This window comes from Physella acuta, unplaced genomic scaffold (genome assembly GCF_028476545.2).
Source record: "Physella acuta isolate Inbredline_101_S28 unplaced genomic scaffold, ASM2847654v3 ptg000855l, whole genome shotgun sequence".
Classification (NCBI taxonomy): domain Eukaryota; kingdom Metazoa; phylum Mollusca; class Gastropoda; family Physidae; genus Physella; species Physella acuta.
The window spans coordinates 405,163-429,977 of record NW_026732372.1 but is presented as its reverse complement, the minus strand read 5'-3'; the positions used below and the strand labels follow the sequence as shown (position 1 = coordinate 429,977).

General features: G+C 34.8%; 1 protein-coding gene across 2 annotated transcripts; it reads left to right on the top strand.

Moving 5' to 3' along the window:
- The first annotated feature begins 1,599 nt into the window (after positions 1 to 1,599).
- Positions 1,600 to 24,739, top strand: LOC131952156 (adapter molecule Crk). Of its 2 annotated transcripts, XM_059314700.1 has the most exons (9): positions 1,600 to 1,721; positions 18,458 to 18,580; positions 18,693 to 18,846; positions 19,097 to 19,141; positions 19,455 to 19,583; positions 19,832 to 19,924; positions 20,348 to 20,395; positions 21,982 to 22,059; positions 22,238 to 24,739. In XM_059314700.1, the coding sequence occupies exons 1-9, from the start codon at positions 1,687 to 1,689 to the stop codon at positions 22,373 to 22,375; spliced, it is 843 nt and encodes a 280-aa protein (XP_059170683.1). In that variant the 5' UTR covers positions 1,600 to 1,686; the 3' UTR covers positions 22,376 to 24,739. The 2 variants fall into 2 exon arrangements, with proteins under 2 accessions (XP_059170683.1, XP_059170685.1); XM_059314702.1 differs by lacking the exon at positions 20,348 to 20,395.
- The last annotated feature ends 76 nt before the right edge of the window (positions 24,740 to 24,815 follow it).

Genomic DNA, 24,815 nt, shown 5'->3' with positions numbered 1-24,815 from the left:
CCATACTACCGGCCAGACGCCCCAGTGTACTTGTGTATTTTGATTGCCCTCCGTAATAGTGAGGTAGAATACCCTCAGCCACCGCCTAGATGTCATGGGCTCGATGGGCGCCCATCGCTACCAGTTACGCGACAAAGGGTGCCGGGTGTGATCCCTGGTTTGGTAAAATCACACCATTTCCCTAATGTAGTGTGCTCTTATATATATATATATATATATATATATATATATATATATATATATATATATATATATATATATATATATATATATATATATATATATATATATATATATATACACCATAGTATTCATATGGGAGCCCGCCCGGGGTTCTCCGGATTACTTGACCGCCGGAGGCCGCCCTTGTTGCAGTTTGACATTTGACCCCCCTCCCTTCCTATACGGGACGTTCAATCAACGGATCCCATATGCTTGAGAGCCGTTGTGAAAAACAGGGGGCGCCCAAGCGTACTCTATTGCCTATATGACGATCCTAGCTCGATTTGGTCATCGATTTTAGCAGCCAAAGGTTTTCCTTAGTGAAAGGCGATCTTTAAAACGAAGTGTGGAAGTGTGGGCAACAGTGTTTCTTCCAGGCATCTCTTCGGGGGGGGGGGGGGGACTTAGCCCCCATCCACAAAGTCTATATATTATATAGAACATATATACTTTTAACAGCCCCCCCCCCCCCCGGAAATTTTTAGTCCACCCCCACCCCCGAGAAAAAAGTCTGGAAGAAACACTGGTGGACAAACCCATGTATATATCAAGGAAATATAGTGTCGACATTATTTACCTTTAAATAACACTGCTCTAGGAAATAAGATCACACGTTTAAAAATAAACGGTTACGCGTTGAATAGACCCTCATGAAAAGTTGCGTCAGTTTGGGGTGTATAGAGCTTTTGAAGATGCGTAGAAAAACCTTCTAGTTTTAAAAAACAAAATATCGTGTACCCATAAAAACTAAAATAAATAAATTAACTTAGCCCGACCTGATATTTTTTCCATTGTAAAATTAATAAGTTTTCAATAAAAATTACACGATGTAAATTGAATGTTAAAGTAAGTCTTTGAATTTCATTTAATTCTTACTTGTTTTTTGTTTATTTTGTGGGGCGGATTCTGTATAGCGATCTGTGCCAATGGCATACACATGTAAAATCTACGCCTCTAAGCACTACACAAAAAGTCAAAATAAAAAACCACGTAACATCTACAATTCATTTTCTAACTAGATTCTAGATCTAGATCTAGATCTTTTTTTTTTGTTGCATACTCATGTCGTCACTCTTTCTGATTCCTCCCCCCCCCCCTCCTCCCTCGGCTCGCTGTACATCGACAAAAAAGTTGTTTATAGAGTGTGACGTCGTTTATAGACTACATCTTGGCACTTCAGAAATTTTCGATTTTTATAAAGGCCCCTATCTTGAAAGGTTTCTACAACTTTCTTTTTAAAAAAAAATAACATTGGGCCGACATACAGAGGCACAAAAAAAAAACTATTTTAAAAATAAAATCTTTGTTTCGTTCCGTATGACGACGGAAGTAATCGATAAAAATACAAATTTTGTATGATATATTATATGCCAACATCACAACTTGTACTTCTATTTACTTACTGAAGCCAAATGTGGAAGTAAATTTGTGTTTATCCGCCTCGGTTTTGTTAACAAAACTATCATGGAGGCAGATTTTGACCCAGAGGATAAGTACAGGTGAGTTTAATTTATATCATTTATTAACTCAAAAGTGTGTTTACTTAAACTAGTATTAGATCTACACGCTGAGTTTTAAATATAAAAATTTCAACATTCCGAATTCAAATGGACAGGCCGTGATTAGTGATTGCAGCAGAGAACTGAAGTCGAAGTCATCTCATGGCGTTGTGTTAGTTATTTATTATTTAATTTTAATTATTTATTTATTACTTTTACACCTTATACTACTTACTTACTTCTTTATTACCCTACTGTTGCAAGTTACAGTATTACTTTTATTAGGATCTAATGAAGAATTGTATTTCACAAGTTAAGAAAATATAGATCTAGATCTAGATTCTAGATCTAGTAGATTTTCTCACTAGATCTAAATCTAAAAGTAAAATGTAGGCAATTTTCAATTCAAACATGACCACTAAATAAAAGACATCCATATTTAATCCATTAGGCACTAATTTTGGAGTTTTTAGTTAATTTTTTAACTAAATTACTTAATTTAATATGTATTGCCACTCACTGCCATGACCCGACACACCTCTCCATGACAACATAACTTACATCTGGAGCCATGGCAAACCACAAATCGGTTCGACTTTTTAATTGGCTATGCACCAGAGTTCCTCACTAGCAATGAGCCAAATAGCGGTCACGTTTTTAAAAAAATAAAAATAAATTGGTTGTGATATGAACGCCGGTCTTGTAAAAAACAGCTCACAATATTTGATTTCTTTTTTCCTAGACTGATAAAACTAATAATGCTCTACATTCTCGCTCATGCCTATATATGCCTATATTTACTGAATTTGTTTTTTGCCTATATTTTATGCCACATGAATTCTGCAAATCACAGCAGAAGGGATCTACTTGGGTTGTACAAGTACTTCTAAAATAAGCTAAGGAACAATATTTTTTAAATTTTAATATGTAATACTTAATTGTGTTGGAGGAAATACCATCCAACAATACAATTAAGAGCAAACTTGAGGAAGATAGCTGCTAGATCCTTGGACAGTGGTTGCAAGTATACCAAAACATAGTGTTGCACATCCAGGAAAAAATTTAATTTACATTTAAACACATGACATAATTCAAATTTGCTCTTTACAATTAGTGTACTACAGTATAGTCTGTATAGAAAAGAAGAACCTTGTGATAATAACCTCGTTTTTTTTGCGCAAAGTTCCTTAAACAGAATTAGACTGTGGTCAGAAGGCAAAGCGTATGATTGGTAACATGAAAATCTTGAGGTCGAATGCAGGATTGAATCTAAAGGACATTCCTGAGTCCACCAACATTAGGGAAAATCATTTATCAAGGTCATAAAAACAACTGAACTCTGTTTCATCTGAAAGTAATGGCTTCAGATAACTTTGCTCATCACATGTTTTTGCCTCTTTTCCATAGCTTGTCAGGTTGTTAACCTTCTTTACTGGGTTTTTTTTTTCTGTTTGAGTTGGCAACCCCTCATTAGTTAAGTTAAAGTTCAGTGATTTGTAAAAAAAAAATACACTGGATCAGGCCTACTGCAAATTAAGTAATTGGTAGAGCTAATCAAAGTTCAGTATCCTTTCATATGCAGAGGTAAAGAAACATGAACTCTACTTCATCTGCCCAATAGATCACTAGGTCTAAGAGGAACTTTCAGTCAACGTAATTGACATCTTGATCAACTATAACCTGTAGTTTTTTTTTGCTAGCCAAGCTAGAGCAGGTAACTTGCACAGTTCAGTTACCTTGGGGAAGAAGCAGTCAAGCATATCATAAAAGCTACTAATTGGCAGTCAGTATGGCTCTAATTTGTTTTTACTCATGAATTGAGCACATTCAACTAATATGAAAGAAATACAATAGAAAGTCTGTGTTGAATAGACAATACTCAATAATTGGCAGATATGGAGAATTAAACACCATTTCATGAATGTCACACACATTCTACCATCTTTGTCATTTTGCAACCCACATTTTACTGAACCTCCCACTGTCCACAAGTCCAGCTAATTGCTTGGTGGACATCATAGACGAGTCCTGATTTGAGACTTCCGGGTTAGCAATCAATTTCTCTACCTTTTGACCACTCTTAATCCTAAATTTAATAATGGTTACAGTTTTTTTTATTTGGTTCAGATTACTTTTAATTCTAAATAAATGTATTGAGTTTGGGTCCATTTAATCTTTTTAAAAAAATAGTTATTTCTTAGGTTGCTTGCAGGTCATATCAAAATTTATTGTGCCATCAATGCTAATCTAAATACTTAAAATATTTTATATGATTCTGTATATCTTCACCAATAACACCTAGATTTCTTGCTAATTCGGAATTTCTTTTTGAAAGAAAAACTGATTCCACCATTTTTGTGTCAAAAAATTTCATTTGAAAAATGATGGTAAGAGCAGTAGATGTAATGTTGCAAGTTTGATCATCTCCATATACTATTATTAGCACACAAAAAAAAACAACCAATAGAAAATTCCATTTATGATAACCCAAAGTTCTCAAAATAATTTGTTTTATCTTACCATAACCGTTAGTTTCCTAATTTATTTGGGAAATGGCAGTTTGCATGTTTAAAAAAAAAGCTTACATGGTTTTATTGGTCCCTACTTCAAAATCAATCAGGTATATAATTTATTAATTTAAAGCAATTTTTATTCCTACTGTTCTTGTGATTTACTGGTAATATCATTCATATAATGTATTTCCTGTCATGTTACTGAAATGATATCAATGTTGGTGAGTAGTAGCATTACATTTTTAATACTAATTACACTGAGGTGCTGGTGCTTCAAAATTATCATGTATAGTATTAATACTATCTTTCCAACAGAACCAGTTGTTTCTTTTATAAGTATTGGTATCTGCTGTATAGATTTTAAGTATCAAATGTGCTTATAGGCAAGGAGGCAATAATTGGTGCTGAATTATACATTTCAGTGTTGTGGACTTAGCTGCCAACATTCTACTTCTAATGGCACTGTTGTTGTTTTCAAAGCTGCTAAAATGTCACATCAGTCAACAGATTTAAAAACAGTAAAACCTGGAGTATAAGACAATTTTGTGACATGAAAAATGTTCTGAAGGTTGAGACTCACTATATACACCATAGCCTTTTAGTGACAATGAGCCAGTTTTGGCAACTGTATTGCTTCAAGAAAAGTAGTATTTTACACATTACAGCAGCATTAAAAGTTCTAATTTAGCTTGATATTTAAAAAAGAGTTAAAAAATTTAACTGCACTTTTCCTCCAGTGTTGAGGATATTTTTGTACTTTGACACTAAGAGCAAGAGGATCTCTGGATTAGATATATCTACCAATAATCACTTTTAGGATTAAACCTTAATCCTTAGTAAAAATATCTAATCCAGACTATTGGATAAGGGAGACCAAGGTTGGTTTCCAATAACTTATCGCCTATTGTTTTAATTAATTACTATAAGTTACAAATACCTTTTCAGACCACATGGCCAATGGGGCAGATGAAGTAGTGTTGATCTGTTTCTCTGATCTCTGAATATAGCCCCAGGAATGTTTATTATTGAGAGTGTCATTTAAGCAGTGGCGTAGCAAGGTCGGGTGTCACCCGGTGCTGCACTTAATGGCGTCACCCCCCCCCCCCCCCCCCAGAGGCGTAGCGACCCTTCCCGGGGACAAACATTCAAACTTCCGATTTGCACCCCCACTCAAGTTTTTCTCTATATATTTTGCTATTTCTTGCCTTGGTGTCACCCCCCCCCCCCCCCCCCTCGCTACGCCTCTGCATTTAAGCTGAACACGAAAATCCTCCATTTTGGTTTAACACTTTCTCACTTAAATTGTGGTTTTGCAATTTTCATTAGGAAATTCAAGTGAGAAAAATGATATTACTAGTGGCAGAATCAAATGTTGAGTTAATTAGGTTGTGTAAGCGTGTGTGTCCTTTCCCTTTTGATAGAAAATTGACATTTCATTTTGAAAAATAAAATTCCTTTAGGCTCCATTTTAGTTGTCTAAAGCAGTTCTTCAAAGTTCAAATAAAATTTGTACCGGGGAGGGGGGGGGGGGGGCGATAGCGATGCTCTAGATAATATTTCTGGATCAAGATGGGTGTCGCTAGCTCATTTCTCTTCTTTATATTGACCTTATGCAGGGCCGGCGCTACCTATAATGCGAACAAGGCGGTCGCATAGGGCGCTGTCCGTAGGGGGGAGGGCGCCAAAATGGGTTGGAAAACAAATTGACGGTTTGGGGGGGGGGGGTGCAAATCGAAAGTTTGGGGGGGGGGGGGCTTTTAAGAAGTTTTGTCTAAAGCGTTAAATAACCTGGCGCCGGCACTGACCTTATGGAAGTATCCCTTTAAACTTGACATTGATCCAGAATGCATTCTGTGATGGAACTCGTTTGAATGGAAATTTGATTGTCTTTTAACCCATTTAGACTATCGCATGCTTTTAATCTTAACCGCTATAGTAGAACTAGTTTTAATTATGAATGAAAATTTGATAAATGTAATATTACATAAACTACAGCCTGTTTCAATCTGGACCCGATCATTCATTGAAGTACAACACGCAAGATACTTCTTTGCGTGACGCGCTATGTTCTACCCTCGCCTTAATGATAGTTTGAACCAGATTGGCGGGGGGCAGCGACCTGAAATTACTGCCGTAATAGAGCAGAATAACATTCGGCGTTGTTGTTTGTGGAGTTAATGGCTGGGTTATATCATTCAGTCGTCACGTCATGCTGACCGTGTTTTGGTTTTGTTGGATTGTCATACTGACCGTGTTTTGGTTTTGTTGGATTGTCATACTGACCATGTTTTGGTTTTGTTGGATTGTCATACTGACCGTGTTTTGGTTTTGTTGGATTGTCATACTGACCGTGTTTTGGTTTTGTTGGATGGTCATACTGACCGTGTTTTGGTTTTGTTGGATTGTCATACTGACCGTGTTTTGGTTTTGTTGGATAGTGCATCCGTAGGCTTGTACCCATGAAACATGTGCTGGGAATGGTTGCTTGTGCAATATCACAATCGTCATATGGGTCGTGTTTGGTTAAGTTAGAAGACTGCGTGGACCCAAAAGTTTGACTGTGTTCATTAATTTCAGTTGTTGTATTTGGAATCGTTGGGCCGAACTATATCATACAGCCGTCATGTCAAACTGATCGTGTTTGGTTTAGTTGGATTCAGAGTTTCTTCCAGGCATCTCTTGGGGGGAGGGGGGGCTACGCCCCCCCCCCCGAAATTTTTTTACCGCCCCCCCCCCCGAACGAAATGAAATTTATATAATTTATATAGAAAATATATATACTTTTAACAGTGTGTCCCCCCCCCCGAAGAAAGTCTACCGCCCCCCCCCCCCCCGTAAATTTCAAGTGCCCCCCCGGAGACAAAAGTCTGGAAGAAACACTGGTTGGATTGTGCATCCGTAGGCTTGTACCCAAACGTTTGACTGTTTATTGGTTGACTTTGTATTTGGAATAGATGGTCATATAGCCGACACGTCACATTGAACGTGTTTTTTTTAGTTTAGTACGACAGTACCCAGTTGTTTGATTGTGTTCATTGGTTTAAGTTGTTGTGCGCAGCGTGGATTGCAGAGTTATACACGCGTCATTCTGACCGTGTTTGGTTCTGTAAGATAGTGCATACATCCAAAAGTTAATACAATCGTTGATTTACCGTCGTGTAACTGTATTATCACATTATTGTTGCACATCAAATGTGACCCTTGACCTTCAGCGACCACGATCACTCACAAGACTCCATTAACCGATTTGATGTAAGTTTTGGACGTGCCGCCCCTGAATTATTACTGAGGTTTACGTTGTGTAACTGGCTCGTGTGATCTTCCTTGATTTTATTAGCCTACGACAGGGGTCGGCAACCTGCGGCTCGCGAGCCGCATGCGGCTCTTTTGATATCAAGATGCGGCTCTCCAGCTCCTTGAACAAATACTAATAATCTTAATTAAAAAATATAATATTTTAAATAAAAAAAATGTTAGTGGCTCTTTAAAACCAGGGAAATTTTGAAAATTGTAACTTTTGGCTCTTCCGCTTCAAAAGGTTGCCGACCCCTGGCCTACGACATTGACTTTCATTTAGGGTATTGTTTCTTTTTGCTCTAGAAAGTTCAGCCCCGCGTGTTAACGTCTATTGGCAAATGAAACCTTAGCTTATTTAAGCCACCGCAATAACTACCATAGAATAATGAAAGCTTAGTACATATAGGCCATATTTTAACATCCTTAGCCAAATTAAAGCATAACTTACTTTTAAAATTTTCTATTTTATAGTACGTACCGTTTTTAATTATAAAAAAATTAATGCACTTAATTCACACGTTTTATCAGTAAAGCATAAGCACCCCTATCGATAAAGAATTGCACATGTTCGATAAATTGACCAACAAAGTCTTGTTTGATGTGTGAGGGAAGTTGGGGTAATTTGCAGTGTTTCTTCCACTTTATTCTCCGGGGGTGCACTTGAAATTTTCGGGGGGGGGGGGGGCGACGACAATAATTTTCGGGGGGGGGGGGTGCGGACACTGTCAAAAGTATATACTTTCTATATAAATTCCATTTCGTTGGGGGGGGGGGGGCGGTAGACTTTCTTCGGGGGAAGGGGGGCGGTGTGTCGTCTTCCCCCCCCCCCCCCCCCCCCCCCCCCCCGAAGAGAGGCCTGAAAAAAAAACTCAGGGTGCATTCATTTATCGCTGGTGGTTGGATTGCCCCGTGTACATACGCTGTTCTTTATTTAATGTTCTTCCTTAACAATGTACGTCATACAACTTTTTAAGTATAGAGCTAAGAGCACAATGAAGATATTGATAGTTTCCTAATCCCTGCTTTGTATTGTCAGAAAAACAGTTTTTTTATATACTTGGGGGCGGGATTTAATACTTTGGGGGGGGCGGGATTTTATATTGGTTATTGATTGGTTGATTTTGACCTCTTAAGATTACACAATAGTCCACGTTCCTTTCACATATCCACGTATCTCTTGCTAACCTATACTGATGTTTGTGTTGAAATTACTTCCTGATCCAAATAGTTTGTGTACAGGTTCCTACACCCAGCCATAGTGGCACACATACTTTTGTCTCAATGGCATACCCTATGACTGAATGGCATACATACCTGTGTCTGAATAGCATAAAGACCTATGGCTAAATGACATACAGACATATGACTGTATGGCTTACAGACCTTTGACTGCATGGCATACCTACTTTTATCTGAATGCCGTACAACCCATGCTAGAAGTGTATTCGCCTGGCTTCTGTTAGCTGGAGGGCCACATGTTCGCTTCTTCGATCTCTCTCCGCATGTCGTCCGTGATGTCGAGTGCATTAATATTGACGACACACAATTTGTTGCCTTCGTTCTGAAAACGAAACTAATACATTGTTAGCAATACTCAATTCAATGAATATCTTTTATACAGCTTTGTTTTTAAATTTAGTGTCGGCATCATTGGAGCGAAGATTTTTCTAACCCAATCGAACAGCTATGTAAAAAAAAAAAAAACAATTCCGGAAACCCTACTTGCCGCCCCTGATCGAACTAGTCCTGACCCTGTGCATTTGTTATAAGCTTAGATGGTGTTACAGGCTGCTGCAAGCCAATAACTTTTTAAAATTGGATTTGTATATCTCGTGTCAATTAATACACGCCTGTAAGAATCACAACATAGGCCCCTTAGCCATAACCTAAAAACTATAAATACTAGTTCTTTTTACGCAATTGCGCCATGTATTTAATGTATTTACAAGGGGCACTTGATTTTCCGTGGCTCGTATTGTCGTTGACTACGTCAACAGGCGCAAGGATTTTAAAAAAAGTAGATCTATATAAGTTGAGGGAACATGTTTTTATTTGGTTAAACTAGGCAGTACGCCGTGATATGCTCGTAGCCTGTGGGCTACCATTTCCGCATCTTACACGTGCGTCATTAGCAAGCGAGAATGTAATTTTTTTTTAATTAATTAATTTTTTTTTGTCTTCGGTTAACAACTCGAGTGTTATTTTGCGCTTTAGCTATGTAGACAGGATGGTTTGAGAATTTAACCCTCCCCCAATGTACCTTTGTTTTAATTAACAAAAATGCCTACAATGTACCCTAAAAATGAAAGTTGTCTCGCATTAAGTTACATCTATCGAAAATCTCCACCCCCACCCCCATGACAAAATCTACTAACCAAGCCAAAATATGCATTGTAGTCACCCCATAGCAAGAGTAGATCTCAAACTTTCAACATTTTCAGGGGAAAAAAATTGACGTATTTACTGAGATAGACATGTTTTTAAAGGTGTTTTTTTAAAATCACGTAGCTCTAAAAGAAGTGTTAAATAACCATCGAGACGTTATTCTTAGAACCAGACGGGTAGCTTCAGGATTGTGTTGTGTATCATCGTATTGTTGTTTTATTGTGGTTTATAAATACACACGTCATTGCTGGATAGAGTGTTTGTACAAAGGGGTCATTGAATGTTGTAATGCGGAAATCAGACCATAGTACAGCGTTCGCCTATCATGCCTACTTACACATTACAATGCGGTTATATCATGCCTTCATCTGGGTTAATCAAAGTTTGTTATCATTACACAGATTTTAAAAAATTATTCTGGTCACACCAAGACACGTGACTTTTGATATTTAATTGGTCTGAGTGTTACTTCCCCATTGGTTTACTAGAACTGCATGAACTGCCTACTATATCCTCTTTTTGAATTGTTATTGTTTTGATAATTGTTCTTATCTAATACTTAGTAAAATTATCACCCAATCGAATGAAATAAAATAAAATCTATCGAGTCTTGATTTAATATGTTGCTTCAGTTATATGAAATTTTAAAATGATTTATATGTGCATTGATATCTACCTTAAACTACTCCTTGTTAGCACAATTGCAGCGGGGTAATTTGATGTCTAATTTTGCTCAAAAGTTTTCATTTACTTCCAATTCTGTGCCCGCTTTCCTCGTTCCTCCTCAAAGCCCCCACCCCTATGAGTGCAAGTTCCAATAGCTGACTGGTAAGCGGTGAAAAATATATCGTCAACATGAGTTCTGTCGTGAGCACCCTGTTGTGTGAACTTCGTGTGATTTTCATACCACAAGCTTAAGACATTTAATAAGTCGTAGAACTCTTACATTCCTTCATTTTGCCACGTCCTCCGAATGCAAAAAGAAAATATATATATAACTGTATATGACATGTATATAGATATATTACGATCGTGAGCTTCATCTGCGCTGTGTAAAATTATAAAATACTACGGCCGTGTCCTCTCTTCTTTTTTATTCATTTAAAATTTACATTTTTTACATAGTTGTAAAAATTAGCATGTGTCACGGTGGGTGGGGGGGGGGGGGGGAAATCTCAATGAAGGCTCATCCTGGTTGTCACGTGATTCCTGCTGACCCCGACACACACACATATGAGTGACTAGGAAGTGTCAGAAGACTGGAGGCTCCAGGCTCTATTGTTTACATGCTCATTTTTCCACCCCACCCCATTGTAATGGCGCCGTCAATGGGTGGTCTTATTTGTGGTGCTCGGTATCACGTACCATAGTTTATTTATCAATGATGCCAACAATAATACATATATAATTTATCTAATTTCTTCTATTGTTTATACGTATAACTAGATGGATATATATATATATATATATATATATATATACATACATACATACATACATACATACATACATACATACATACATACATACATACATACATACATACATACATACATACATACATACATACATACATACATACATACATACATACATACATACATACATACATACATACATACATACATACATACATACATACATACATACATACATACATACATACTTTGATAGATAGATGTGTTGCCTGTTGTACGTGGTGCACATTTTGACTGCATGCACTGAATAAAAGTGATGGAGTCCTGTATTCTGATTACAGAGCCAGGCGCCGTTTGACATTTCCACTCACTCGGTACCCAGCGTGGGGCGGGATGTGTGCGTGTTGAGACCGCCATGCAGATTAAACTCTGGGCCATTATGGCTAATCAGGGGGAGTTAGTTTTTCTGTTTATCTTTGAAAGTTGAAAATAAGGGCGGTGGTCGGGTCAGAAGGGACGTTATTTTTAAAGTTGACATTGACCTTTTGACCTGTGCGGCTTCCGCGTATGTCTCACGCATGGCCTTGTAGTAAAGCTATTCTTGATTTACTACCCCCTGCTTCTGTATAATATACTGATGTAGTCAGCTGATTTTGACTAAACTTTGTATATGCAGCGAAGGCTATAAGTGAACGGTTTTTTTATAATAATAAAAATTACGAGAAAGATGTGAGGAAACTGGCTGTATTTATGACCTGTGTTTGATGATTTATATTAACACAGTTTTTGTTTTTGAGTTTAGCAGTCAAGGCTTGTGTGATTGAATCGGTGTAAAGCTCTGCATTGAACTCTCGTTATCGGGTATTTTAATTTAATTACTATACTAAATATACTGTGGGACTAAATAGGTGTGCCGATAGAACCACGTAGAAAGTAACGACGCTATACTATACTATACTCTATCCTCCAGTGCGCCGACAGTCTACAACTTTGTTCTGTAGAAACCACCGGTGTTCTAGATGTGCCTCCTTATGAAAACAGAAAATCTCTCTGTCATCCTCACCCACCGTATATCATCCCACTTTCAGCACTTCTCTTGTGGAGATAACCATCTTGATCTCAATCCAGATTTTTGTTTCGTTTCCTACCCCCCCCCCCCCCCCCCCCCACCACCACCACCAACCACAACCACCACATTTCCTTCCGCGAGCATGAATGGCCACGTGATACTCCCCGACCTGCCCTTGTCTCAACCCACGTTCACCTCCCACCAGTAGCTCCCTACGTTTATCACCGCAGACATGTAACTTAGTGATAAGGCGCCTTTTATACCCCCACACTATTTTACTGCCTGTACCCCCATCAGCATCCCCCTTCGGTTTCGGTTTGTTTCCATAGTAACCCGGGCTGATAACAGTCCGTTGTGTTGAGGGCAGGTATATACAGAAATAAAAATGTCTTCGTGTGATTTTTTTTTTTTTAAATTAAGAAAACATCCTTGACTTGCATCTTTCTTTGCTAATATGTCAGGCATTTTTTTTAATTAAAAGAAAGAAGGGTCTGGCTGATGTTTCCTTGCATGCTGGCTTCTGATGTTCCAGTGTCGTGCTGTGAAGTACTTCTTGTGTGTACGGGGAAAATTACATTGACCCTAGTCTTTACCTGCCTGTACTGTCAGCCGCACTAGATTTTCACTTTTTCACTAGATCTACAACCCTGTAGCTATTTTATTTGTGTTTGCTTGTGCATCGTTTGTGCTTCTGTCATAGATCGAAATTGTACAGCGTTCCGATGTATATATATATATATATATATATATATATATATATATATATATATATATATATATATATATATATATATATATATATAATCCTTTTTTTTATTAATCTCGTTGTTGTAATATTAACTGCCCTCGTAATATCAACTCCTGAAAGTTGTTCAAATCTAGTTTATTCAGCAGGAAGTTGTTAACTCATCCACTGTTTAAGCGTGTTATTTTAAAACAAAAATTTTTGTAGTTACTATAACGAGCTCTTCGTGTTACTATAAAAAAAACTCCCACTTCAAATGAAAGTTACTATTTGCGTATTATCGTCTGAAAGTGTATTTCTATTAACCGCGCCCATACTAATACTATTACTACAATCATAATTGAAATACTGTTTTGTTACGTAAATATATTTCGTTCTTTTACATACATGTGTTGGTTTTTTTCTTCCTCAAATAATTGTTTTAAACGTGAATGAGAATTATTGTTGGTTTACTGTCAGTATATTAGGCGGGAACTTAGCGCGTGTAAGCATCTATTGGCTTCCCTGTCTGTCAGCCTTACGATTATCCTAGCGTTGTTTGAATATGTTTGTTCGCAGGAGAAGCAAACGTAAATGGTAGTACAAATATACAGAAGCTGTTGGGCTGGTTTAGCTGCTCAAATGTGCTAAGTGTTGCAACCTATACAAGTGTTACATTGACTGTAATCAAATAATCTTTTACATTGACCATTATCAAATTGATGGTATTCCGTTGACTAATAGTCAACCATTAAAAGAGCAAGTTTATTTAAGTGGACTTTTCATAGGGGCCGTATACATCACAATACATTTTACCTACTCCTACACTTATGATATATACAGCTATGATACATAGCATTTTCTTAGGCCACTATCACACATATATGAATTCTCTATCAGTTCTCTACTACCACCATCCAACCTATATAACCGAATACCCCACCCCTTCGCGTATTTTTTTACGATCCATTTTTGGTGACGAATTATTTACATGCTGAGTGTACTAGTAAATCTATAAATGACTGCACTAGTCCAGGACAAACTACAAGTCCTGGTCAGTTCTGAGTAATCAAAACTTTTTTTTTTCTAACGTGTTTTCGCCGTGTTTAGTCATGAATGTCCTGTGGAGGCGGGCCTGAATTGACGCATTGGAAAACCTTTCGACTTGCACTGTTTGTGTTTATCTCCCCCTTTTTGCATCAGTTTATCCCACATCTGCCCGCCTGTGTTCCCCCCGCGTAATGTTTAGTTCCGTGGCATTTCTGCCGTAAACATCCATCCGTCGATGGTTAATTTGTAATGGAAAAATTATGCATTCACATCGCAATTAGGTCTGCGTAATTAACCCCGCTAATTTATTTTGGTTTAAACTACAACCAGGAACTAAAATAGCCGATTCTTTCTTAAATTATAAGTGTCTTCGCTTTCCGGAGTCTGGATTGTCGATTATAAAAATAATTATAACAAGTTTTTTTTTTAAATTTGGGTTCTTGAGAAAACAATTTAATTTTTAAAATTCGGGCAGGGGGAGGGGGGAGCCACTAGATACTATTTTTAACTACAAACACAATTAAACTAAACGGATACTTTCTTTTTGTGAAAAATAAATCCGCGTGTTGTATTGTGACGCGAGCACATGTAAACAACAAAGCGGTGTCGTGGGAGAAAGTGTTCGTGTTTATTCTTTGTTGTGGTTGATGTTACACAGTACTTCCACTCACGGAAGAGGACATGTTTTGACAATGGTGCTCTGTTATCAAACGTTACTTGTGGTTGGGTCATAGTCAGATTGAATTGAAATCCTCGAGTTAAAATACTTGAATTGACACACACACACACACTTGTTCTAATGCCACAATAATGGGATTTCCTTTAAAAAGTTGTGTTACTTTACTGATAATTAACTCAATACAAATATAACTTGCGAACGTTATTGCTAATGCTATCCCTAATCCAAAACCTGAATATAACCCAAATCTCTAACCAAAACACTAAACCTGAAGAGTCTCTTGTCGGACATCGGTAATATCAAACGTCAATTTTTTTTTTTACTGCTGTCGCTACCCCAACCCCTAGCATTGTAACCCTTAACATGGGCTCTGAGACTGAATTTTACCAGAAAAAAAAAACCCGTACCATACTACATTGCACTTTTAATTTCTTTATTATGTAAAAACAGTCATTTAACGAATCTTGTAACCTATTTCACTTGGCTGCGCTATAGTATTTAAGTTTGGGTTCGTGCTCAGGGCATTCGGGGAAGATGAAGAAGAGTTCATCTGTTTCATTTACGAGGGGGGATAGTGTGGTCAGCACTTTCACCAGCCGCCTTAGTTTCCCCTAACAGGAGTCAGGTACCCCGTCAGAGCTGGGTGGACTCTGGGACGTCCTACAGACTCGAGCCCGGGGGTCCGAACTTTAGACTTGCGGGTTAGCGTGGTGTGTATCATAATATAATTAAAAAATAAATACCGTCAGCGCGTGTTATCTGACAAGCTTTCTCTTCAAGCACAAATCCCTATCATTTGTATACACTTTACTACTTAACCACAGAGGGAGGAGCTGCTGGCTTGCGATATAAAACTTCTTATCGATCAGCCGTACTTAATTGTAACGGGAATCGCCGATAAAGATACTGAAACCTTTAGGCTAGGATTAGGCCTGGGGTTTCGGTAATGTAATCGGCGGCATCGATATGTATGTTTGGCTACTTGACGATTACCAAAGTCGAATGGTTATCCAAAGTGGAATGAAAACTCAAATTCAAATGAATACCAAGGTCGCGGGATGATTGACAGCAGGTTGTATCAGTACTTCACCAAGCACACACCCGCATTCTTATGCCGGTACCGTCGTCATTTTAAAAAAAAAACCGCTACAATAACAAATTTTGTGACTATAAAAAGGCCATTCCCCGTAAATCACCAGCACATGAAAGTTCTCAATGTGACATTGTAGGGAGGGGGGGGGGGGGTCTCTCCCGTTTGAAACACCTACAGGAATCAAGGCCGTGTTAGCATCGTTGTTTATCTCCCCTCCTCTACACGTCAGCTGTACCATGGTCATCATTATTTTGTATTTTTATTTTAAAACAAAATATCCCTGAGAATTTGTGTTCTATGAACATAACAGATAATTTTGACTTGAAAAAAAAAGTTAGCCAGCCATTCTCGATCTATAGGTTCCTGTTGTATTTATTTGTGTGGAGTGTTTTCTTTTCTTTTTATTAAAAAATCCTTCTAATTATATCCCTCTTATTCAGCCACATTTTTCCTTATGAGATTTCATTTCTCTTCTACATGTAGGTAACTAACAACTCCTTTCCTATCAGAACTCTATTTTTTATTAGGCCTAACAACAATTCAGCATCCTTTAAAATGTCTTTACCTTCCTGATGTTCAAAGTTGATTCAGTGATTCTACACAGTGGCCCAGGCATCCCCCTTCCTGCTATTTATCACATCAACACCCACGGAGCAGCTGGTTGCCCCCCCCCCCCCCCCCCCTGTACCTGGCATCACAGGGTGTCAAATATTTATTTCCTAGCCCTTAGAATTTTTTTTTTCTTTTTTCTAACATTTTTTTGCTGTCATGATAATTTTTAGAGGATTTAAAAAAAAAAATGTGTTTATGTTTCTCCATTTTTTTAGCATTTCAAATCCACCTTTGCAGTCTTCATTAACTTCATTTTATGTATTTGGCATAGTTTTTAAAAAAATATACATTTTAGTTTCATTTTATGTTTATATGTGTATCTAGATCTATTTCTTTCTGTTTGTGCCAATCAGTGCTAAATTAAAAATCCTACAACTTTTTTTTATCACCTTACCCCAAGCCATCAAAAACAAGTTTACACTAACTGATCTCCATTAACATACCAACAAACAGTTCATAAAGGGAAACTTATTTTTCTTACCTTTTTTCTCCTGGGCATTTCTCTTGTTGCTGTTTTGTTTACATGCATGCAATGCACTGTGTAGGTAGGGATAGGAAGGGGGGGGGGGGGTGTCTACAATGTGGTGAGCACATGCTATTAAATTGATGTGACCCAGGTTACATGAGCAGTGGTTATGGCATTCCACTCCCTGTAAGGGGAGGTAATTTTAAAAAGTGCTCAGAGTTACCTATATTGTTTTTTTTTTTAACTTAAAGATTCAAAAAAATTGTGTTTTGCTTGATTATTAGCAGAGAAATATTTTTATTAATCAATTTTACTGTGGGAAAACAATGGTGCTGTCGCCTTCTTATTGTAATTGAGAGCTATCTAGATAATTTATCTGGTTTTCATCTGTAAAATATTAATTGGATTTTTGAGACTGGTTTTGTTGAGCAAATATATTGATAATTGATTATGGCTTCCATAATACTGAAAAGGGTGTGGTTTGCTGTCACCCATCAGTTTGACATGCAGGGGAAGTTCATTTTAAAAATTGTGTCTAGTAGTGACAGATTGATTACACATGATTTTAAATTGTAATATAAAAGCTTTTATTGTTTGATGTTTTTGATAAAAATGTTAGGCATATTTATAAACATATCATTGATAGATGCCTTAATAAGATAATGTTTTTGCTAGAGTAAATAACTTATTCCTTTGTGTTTAAGTTGCTGTGTGAAGGTAGGCATGTATAGTGAAATTGAATATACTTCTGGTTCTTGTAAACAAAAATTGCTGCATGACAATAAAAAAAATTATGCCAAGATTATTGGACGGGATAGCATTACTAGTCAACAAAAGTATCATGTGTTTGTAATTCTATTTATTTAACTTCAAAATTCCTGCTAACAGTTCATAATTTAAACAACTGTAAACCTCTCCATGGTTGGATAATAATGTACGCTTACTCGGTCTCAGATTCCTGGCCCTAGTTCGTAGGATGTCCCTGAGTCCACCTAGGTCTTATAAGTAATTGACTCATGTTAGGGTGAGTAAAGGAGGTTGAGCATAGTACTGACTGTCACAGCCCTTTTTTGTGACTGGGTTCATGGCACAAACTAAAGGCACATACAAACCACATTATTGGTGATTTTACAGTCTTTTATTGATATCAGATAATATAGCAGCTACACTACTAGAACCACGACTTCAGTTTCGTCATCTCCTCGCGCTCTATCTACCTCTCTCTGCTTCCTTTCCTTAGCGCATGCGCACACCCATCCTATATTTTATATTCATATCGCCTTTTTAAGATACACACTCGAAACATACATTCATCTACATTTAACTGTTACACTGACCACACTATCTCTACAAATGCCCAGGTCTTACAAACATGGACCATTATAATACTTTCCTGCCTGATTTAAACAAATATTGTATTCTGTTCCCAGCTGGTACTTTGGTATGCTGTCACGAGAAAGGACTAACAACATTTTGCTTGGCCAGGAACACAGTGGTGTATTCCTTGTTAGAGAAAGTCGGACTATGCCTGGTGATTTTGTTCTCTGTGTAAAGTAAGTTGGTGGCAGTTACAACAGATTAAACACTAATAATTGAAGAGAAACACTAAAAGAAACACATTGAATTGAACAGATAACAATGTTAATTATTTCATCTCTTGTACAGAGAAGATCAAAAAGTGAGCCACTACATCATCAACAGAATTCAAGCAAGTGGGAACTCACGATTTAAAATTGGGGACAAAGAGTTCCCAGACATCCCTAGCTTATTAAACTTTTATAAAACTCATTACCTTGATACTACAACACTCATTAAACCAGTAAGTCCTTGCATACTTTCAGCCTCTTTATGTAATAGCTAGAATGAAAAATATTCTTCATTCTTTACAGTAAGGTCTGCATGTTAATATTTTACTACAAATATTCAAGAATGATTGTTTAAAAATCTGTTGGTAAATTTAAGCAATTAATTTTTATTCTAGATTTTTAAAAGAAAAGTTATGTTCTAAGCTTCTTATATCATTTTTAAAATGTGAATATGTTATTTAATGTGGGTTTTTTATTACATAGGCACCACGAGCAAGGTTGTTGTGTAAATATGATTTTCCTGGAAAAGTGAGTATACATATATAAATATGCTACAAAATAGATATTGGTTTTTTTTTTTTTAATTTATTTCTTAACTTTTTTTTTATCTGCTTAGTCTCACTGAGCTCCTCAATCCTGGTTAACTTTTTTATGTGTACATGTTAAAGCTGGTTTCTGTACATGTTTTAGTAAGTTGCTGTACCCTCTTGCTGAATCATCTTAATGCAACAAGTGTATATATTGAATTTAATTCCATGTTATGTTATTGTGTAAGAGGGTTACCTTATAATACTATTAAAGTATTTCTTCCATAACACTTCTTGTTTATCAAACAATATAGGATCCAGAAGATCTTCCCTTTAAAAGAGGAGATATATTAGAAGTCATCTCTGAAGATGAAGAGGAATGGTGGACAGCAAGAAATACAAATGGCCAAGTTGGCCAGATTCCAGTACGGTACACACAGCCAGTAAGTAGTTGGCCTCTATATAATTGTATTCTCGCATTGTTAAAGAGTTTCATCCCCAAAACTCCAAATACCTCACTCTTTCTCTCTATTCATTATCTTTTTATATATTCTTCATTTTTATTTTGTTTTTTATTGACAACAAAAAATTATGTCAATCAGTACTATCACTTTTGAAAAGCCTTAAAAAAAATCTCTCTCAGTGATTATTCTTAAAGACTGTATTGCATAGTTTGTTTTTAATTGTATAGATAGAGCAGAGTCAACAAACAAATACTACAGCTCCTAGACCACAACAGCAAGAATACCAACAGCCAGATGTGAGACCTTCCCCAATACATGATGTAAGTAATCTAAAAGTTTTTCCATTGGCACTAACAGTATGGTGTTATATTACTGATCAGTTTAGCATACAGCATTGATACATTTCAGGGTAAAACTTAAGTATCATGGAAACGGTATAACAGTTGATAACTAAATAAATACATTTTTTAAAAGGTATATATATAATGTAGATACATATCTAATGTCACACACCTAAAAAAATATTACTTTCAATACAAACGCCTGGATTTATTTTCATTTATTTATTGTTCATGAAATTCATCTAGATCATAAATTATTAAACTTTTAACTACGAATAAAGCTTATGTAAACAAATAGAGCAAAAGGTTGCTAAAAATTGCTAGTGTACATGTGAAATATGTTGAACTCTGTTATTGTTTAAAACCAGCTTTGAACAAATACTGTACTTTTGTTTTTATAAGCCCTATAGAGCAGGACTGGGAGTAGCTATGACTAATGTGCCAATACAGGTATCTCCTCCAACCATACCGGACTGTTCATCAGTATTTTTTTGCTTTATGTGTGCACGCATACATTTTATTCCTGCTAGAACTAAAACCTCCATTTGACATCCCCAACTACTTTAGATTATTAGATACATTTTGTTTTTCCATATTTAACAACCAAGACTAAAACTAATTTAGTTTTAATTAAGTTAAAAATAAAAGTTTAGCAAAGCACTAGTTTTAAAATATTTCAATTAGCTTACACTTACAGAAATGAAAACTGGAAATATGTTTGCAATATTTAAAGCTTTAAAATATTTTCAGAATTAATTGATACTAACATACTTTGCAAGGAAGTAGTTGAAATATAGTTTTTCACTACATTTGTGCTTTATTTATATTTTAATAACTTTAATGTTTAACTAAAATTTAACTAGAGAATTTTAGATTTTTTTTTTTATAGTCAGTTGTTTTTTTTAAAAATGTGGTTCACATAAATCTAGTTCATATACAGCTAAAATGAATTAGCCAACCAAAGCACTTTAAAAATTAAAGTTTTGTTGTGAGACCATATATTAAATATACAATAAGACATTACAATTTATATTTACAACAATATGCAAATGAAGAGGCAACATTGAGTATAAAATACGTTTAGGTGAGACTATATATAAAAAATAACTTTTAAAAAGTCATTGGTGTCAAACTATATCTTTAAAAATATCTGGTGTGTCTACCGAAAAATTTATTTTACAGTGCACCTAATTTACCATCTTAAACTTATATTGACTAATGCTTAAAATTTAAGAAAATATTTAAACAATTAGATTCAGTAGTATGTGTCTCAACTTTTCTTAGCAGTAGTGGATATACTGTGCTTATTCACTAGGTATTTCCCAAAAGTAAGTTGTGTGTAAAATAAAATAAAGCATATACTTTCTTATAATTTAAAAGCTTTAGTGGTATATTTTTCCACCTCCATCAAGGATATTTTGCTAGATCAACTAGTTTTTGAAAAATATCAATGTACTTTTAAAAAAAATCATATTAAATTAACTAAGTGACATTTAAATTCCTAACTTAAAGTTTATGTGAATTTCTTTCATTGAAGTTTGTTTTCCTTTTGATTGTCTGCTTTTTTTTCATTTGTTAAGAAATATAACCAAGAATATCTGTTGACCCATAGTTTTAAAACCATACATTCTTGCATTGCCTTATGTTCTCTTGTATCCCAAACTACCCACGAGTATAACAACATTGAAATACAATACTAAAAGATTTTAGTAAAAAAAATGTAGAGAAAAAAAAATCTTTATTCATGCACAGTAGTTTTTAATTAGTATATCAGTTCTTCCAATTGTATTGTGATTACACTTTCTCCCTGTAGATTGTAATCTATTTTCCTTTAACTATTTTCATCCCTAGTTTCCAGCATTTATAGAAAAGTACTTACAGTAGCTCACATTAAAGTTTAAATGACAATAAAATGAAATATTTAGTTCACTGTTACTTTTATTTCTAAAGGTTTAATTTTAGTAGGTAAAAATATGAAAACACGCTTGGTAAAGTTTACTTCTTTATTTAGTCGTTTGTATTATACTCCTTTATAGATCCAGTTACCAGCTAAAGCACAGGTTATACTTCAAAGAATCCCAAGTGCTTATGACAGAAGGCAGCTGCGATTAGAAGTTTGTGCACTTTTCATTTAATTAATAAAATATCAATTATAATTATTTTTCTCAATAATTCAACCTGATAATCTTTGTTAAATTGTCTCTTTTTTTCTGTTAACCAAATAAGTTTATGTAAATCTCCTTAGCATAATTGTTATATATTATTATAAAGTTATTAATTAAATGTCCACAGGTGGGAGACATTGTGACTGTATTGAAAATGAACCTAAATGGACAATGGGAGGGTATTTCAAATGGCAAAGAAGGAATCTTCCCTTTTACTCACATTCGATTTCTTACCCCAGAAGAATTGAGAAATTTAAACACATAAGTAAAAAGTTTGTTAGAGCCTTCCTGTTATTAGTCATTTTGCTATTTAAAAAAATGGAATGATCAAGTTCTGTTAAATGTTATTTTATTATGGTATTCAGAAGTGTTAAAACTTATTGTAAGATTGTTGTTACTGTTAAATTACTCAGTGGTGAAAGTTGTGAAGTGTGTTTCAACAATTATTGTCTATCACTTAAAGTATTCTATTATTAAAAAAACCTTTTAATGTCTTTGTATCTGTCAAATTTGTTTCATTCACATGTGTTAAAGTGTGACAACCAACCACTTTCTATGATTTTTTCATGTATTGAAGTTTGTAGGCAGGAAAATAATCTGTATCATAAATAATAATGAAGTCTTGAAGCTTAGTTAGTCAGTTATGTACTATTAATGAGATTTTATGTTATTACTGTTGAAAGTAGAAAAAAAATTTAATTAACGGAAGTAACTAATATTAAGTAAGCTGTTTTTTTTTTATAAGTGACTCTGAAAGCTTTGTATATTTGCTACAACCTCATCAGTTTGTTTCAATAGTTAAATTTTGCCTTTTTAATAGTAGTAGCTGCTGAAAGTGAGACAAAAAAAAACTTAAATAGTTGAAAATTATTCATGGTGATTTATTTATAGCTCTATTATAATGTGTCAAACAAAATCATTTTTTAAAATCACAAACAAAATTTATTACAAAATTATTATTTTTTAAAAAGAAAATGTTTTTAAATTTTACTCCCAGCCTTTACTAGATTATCTCAAAAAAAATCTGTATTTGAATTTTAAAAGTTGTGGCCTTGAATTGATAAAAAAATGTTTGTGTAAAACATCACACGTTATTTTGTGTATGTCAGATTTGATGTGTTAATGTTAATTTTACTATACATATTTTCAGATTCTGCATAATTATCTTCTGCTTTTCATACTCATGCTGGTTGTCACACTACTATATTGTTATACAAAAATTTACTTAGATAGTTAAGTTTCTGCAGATATTGTTGTACAGAAATTAATTTAGATTGTTGAGTTTCTGCTGGTTTTATATATTCTTACTTTAACATCCACCTTTAAAAAATTTACACCACAATTTATATTCATGTTTAAAATGTATTTTTAGAAATATTAAAATGTTCTTTTATTAAATTGATTAAATAGTTTAAGGTGTTTTTTTATAGTTTATTTAGTCATATGACTACCCACACTACTTGTGTTTAGCTAGTGCATTTCTCTATTATTTATGTTTGTATATTGATATTCAAGGTGCATTGTTTGGGTTGCTATGGTATTACTTTTGTTTAATATTCTAGTTAAGAAGTCTATTTCTTTTCAGCAAATGTTGAAAATATTTTGACTCATCTATGGTTTTCTCTTATGCTATTTTTTAAATTTCATTTAATTTAATAAGTACAAACATGTTGCTTAATATAGCCTTACTGCTTATATTTATTAAACAAAGCAATAATGAGTGTGATAATTCTAGAAAAAAAAGTTATGATTTTAAAAGATTAGGATGCATTGAAAAAATAGTGTGTAAAAGTAATGATGCATCTATTATGTCTGTTCAGAATCAAATGCTGTTATACTATAGCTGTCTAATTTCACTGTAGTACGTTTCATGCTCTTGTTTCCACTTTCTTCCATTTTTCAAGTATTAACTGTTATTACTTGTCTCTTTGACACATTTGCTTGACATTAAATTTGTTGTGCAAATCAGGTATGCTCCAAATATTAGTTAGTTACTGTATAAGATACAAGACTTTAAAGATTCACTATAGAGTGCAACAGTAAATACATGATCGATATTTTATTTATCTGCTTTAATTATGTTTTTTAAAATAATGTCAGGAAAATAGGGTAAAGGGTTAGTAATGTAGATCAGTTTGTTTATGTTCCTTCTTTTATGTAAATATTTGCCCTCTATAAATATCTAAAACAACATAACTCAAGTAAGATGAGAGTTGCGCTGTTGTGTTTTTTATGCAAATGTTTGTGACATTGTGTTTAAATAGTCCAATTAAAATGTGCCTATTATAAAAAAGAAGAGAGTTATTAATTGAAATACTTTTATATATATATAATAGCTGTTTTGTAAATTTTAAATCATTTGACAATGTGACCCTATAAGATGTATAATAAACTATTCTTAGAACTGAATTCTTTTGTTTTATTGTATTTTTAAGTTTTAAGATATGTTTTCTAAATAAAAATGCTATTTTAGTATTAATTGTTAGGGGAAAATAGATGCAAAGCCAGTTACATTACTGTTGTCTAAGTAAATAAATAATTTCCTTAAATTCAACAAAGTAATAAGTTTCAAGGAAAGAATTTTGCAGATCATTGTGTAGTATACAATTAAAATACAGTATTATTGTGATTATTTATAACCATAAAAATAATGGAAATTTTTGCTCAAATGTTTTCCTTTACAAGCATGCAAGTTGGAAACTGTT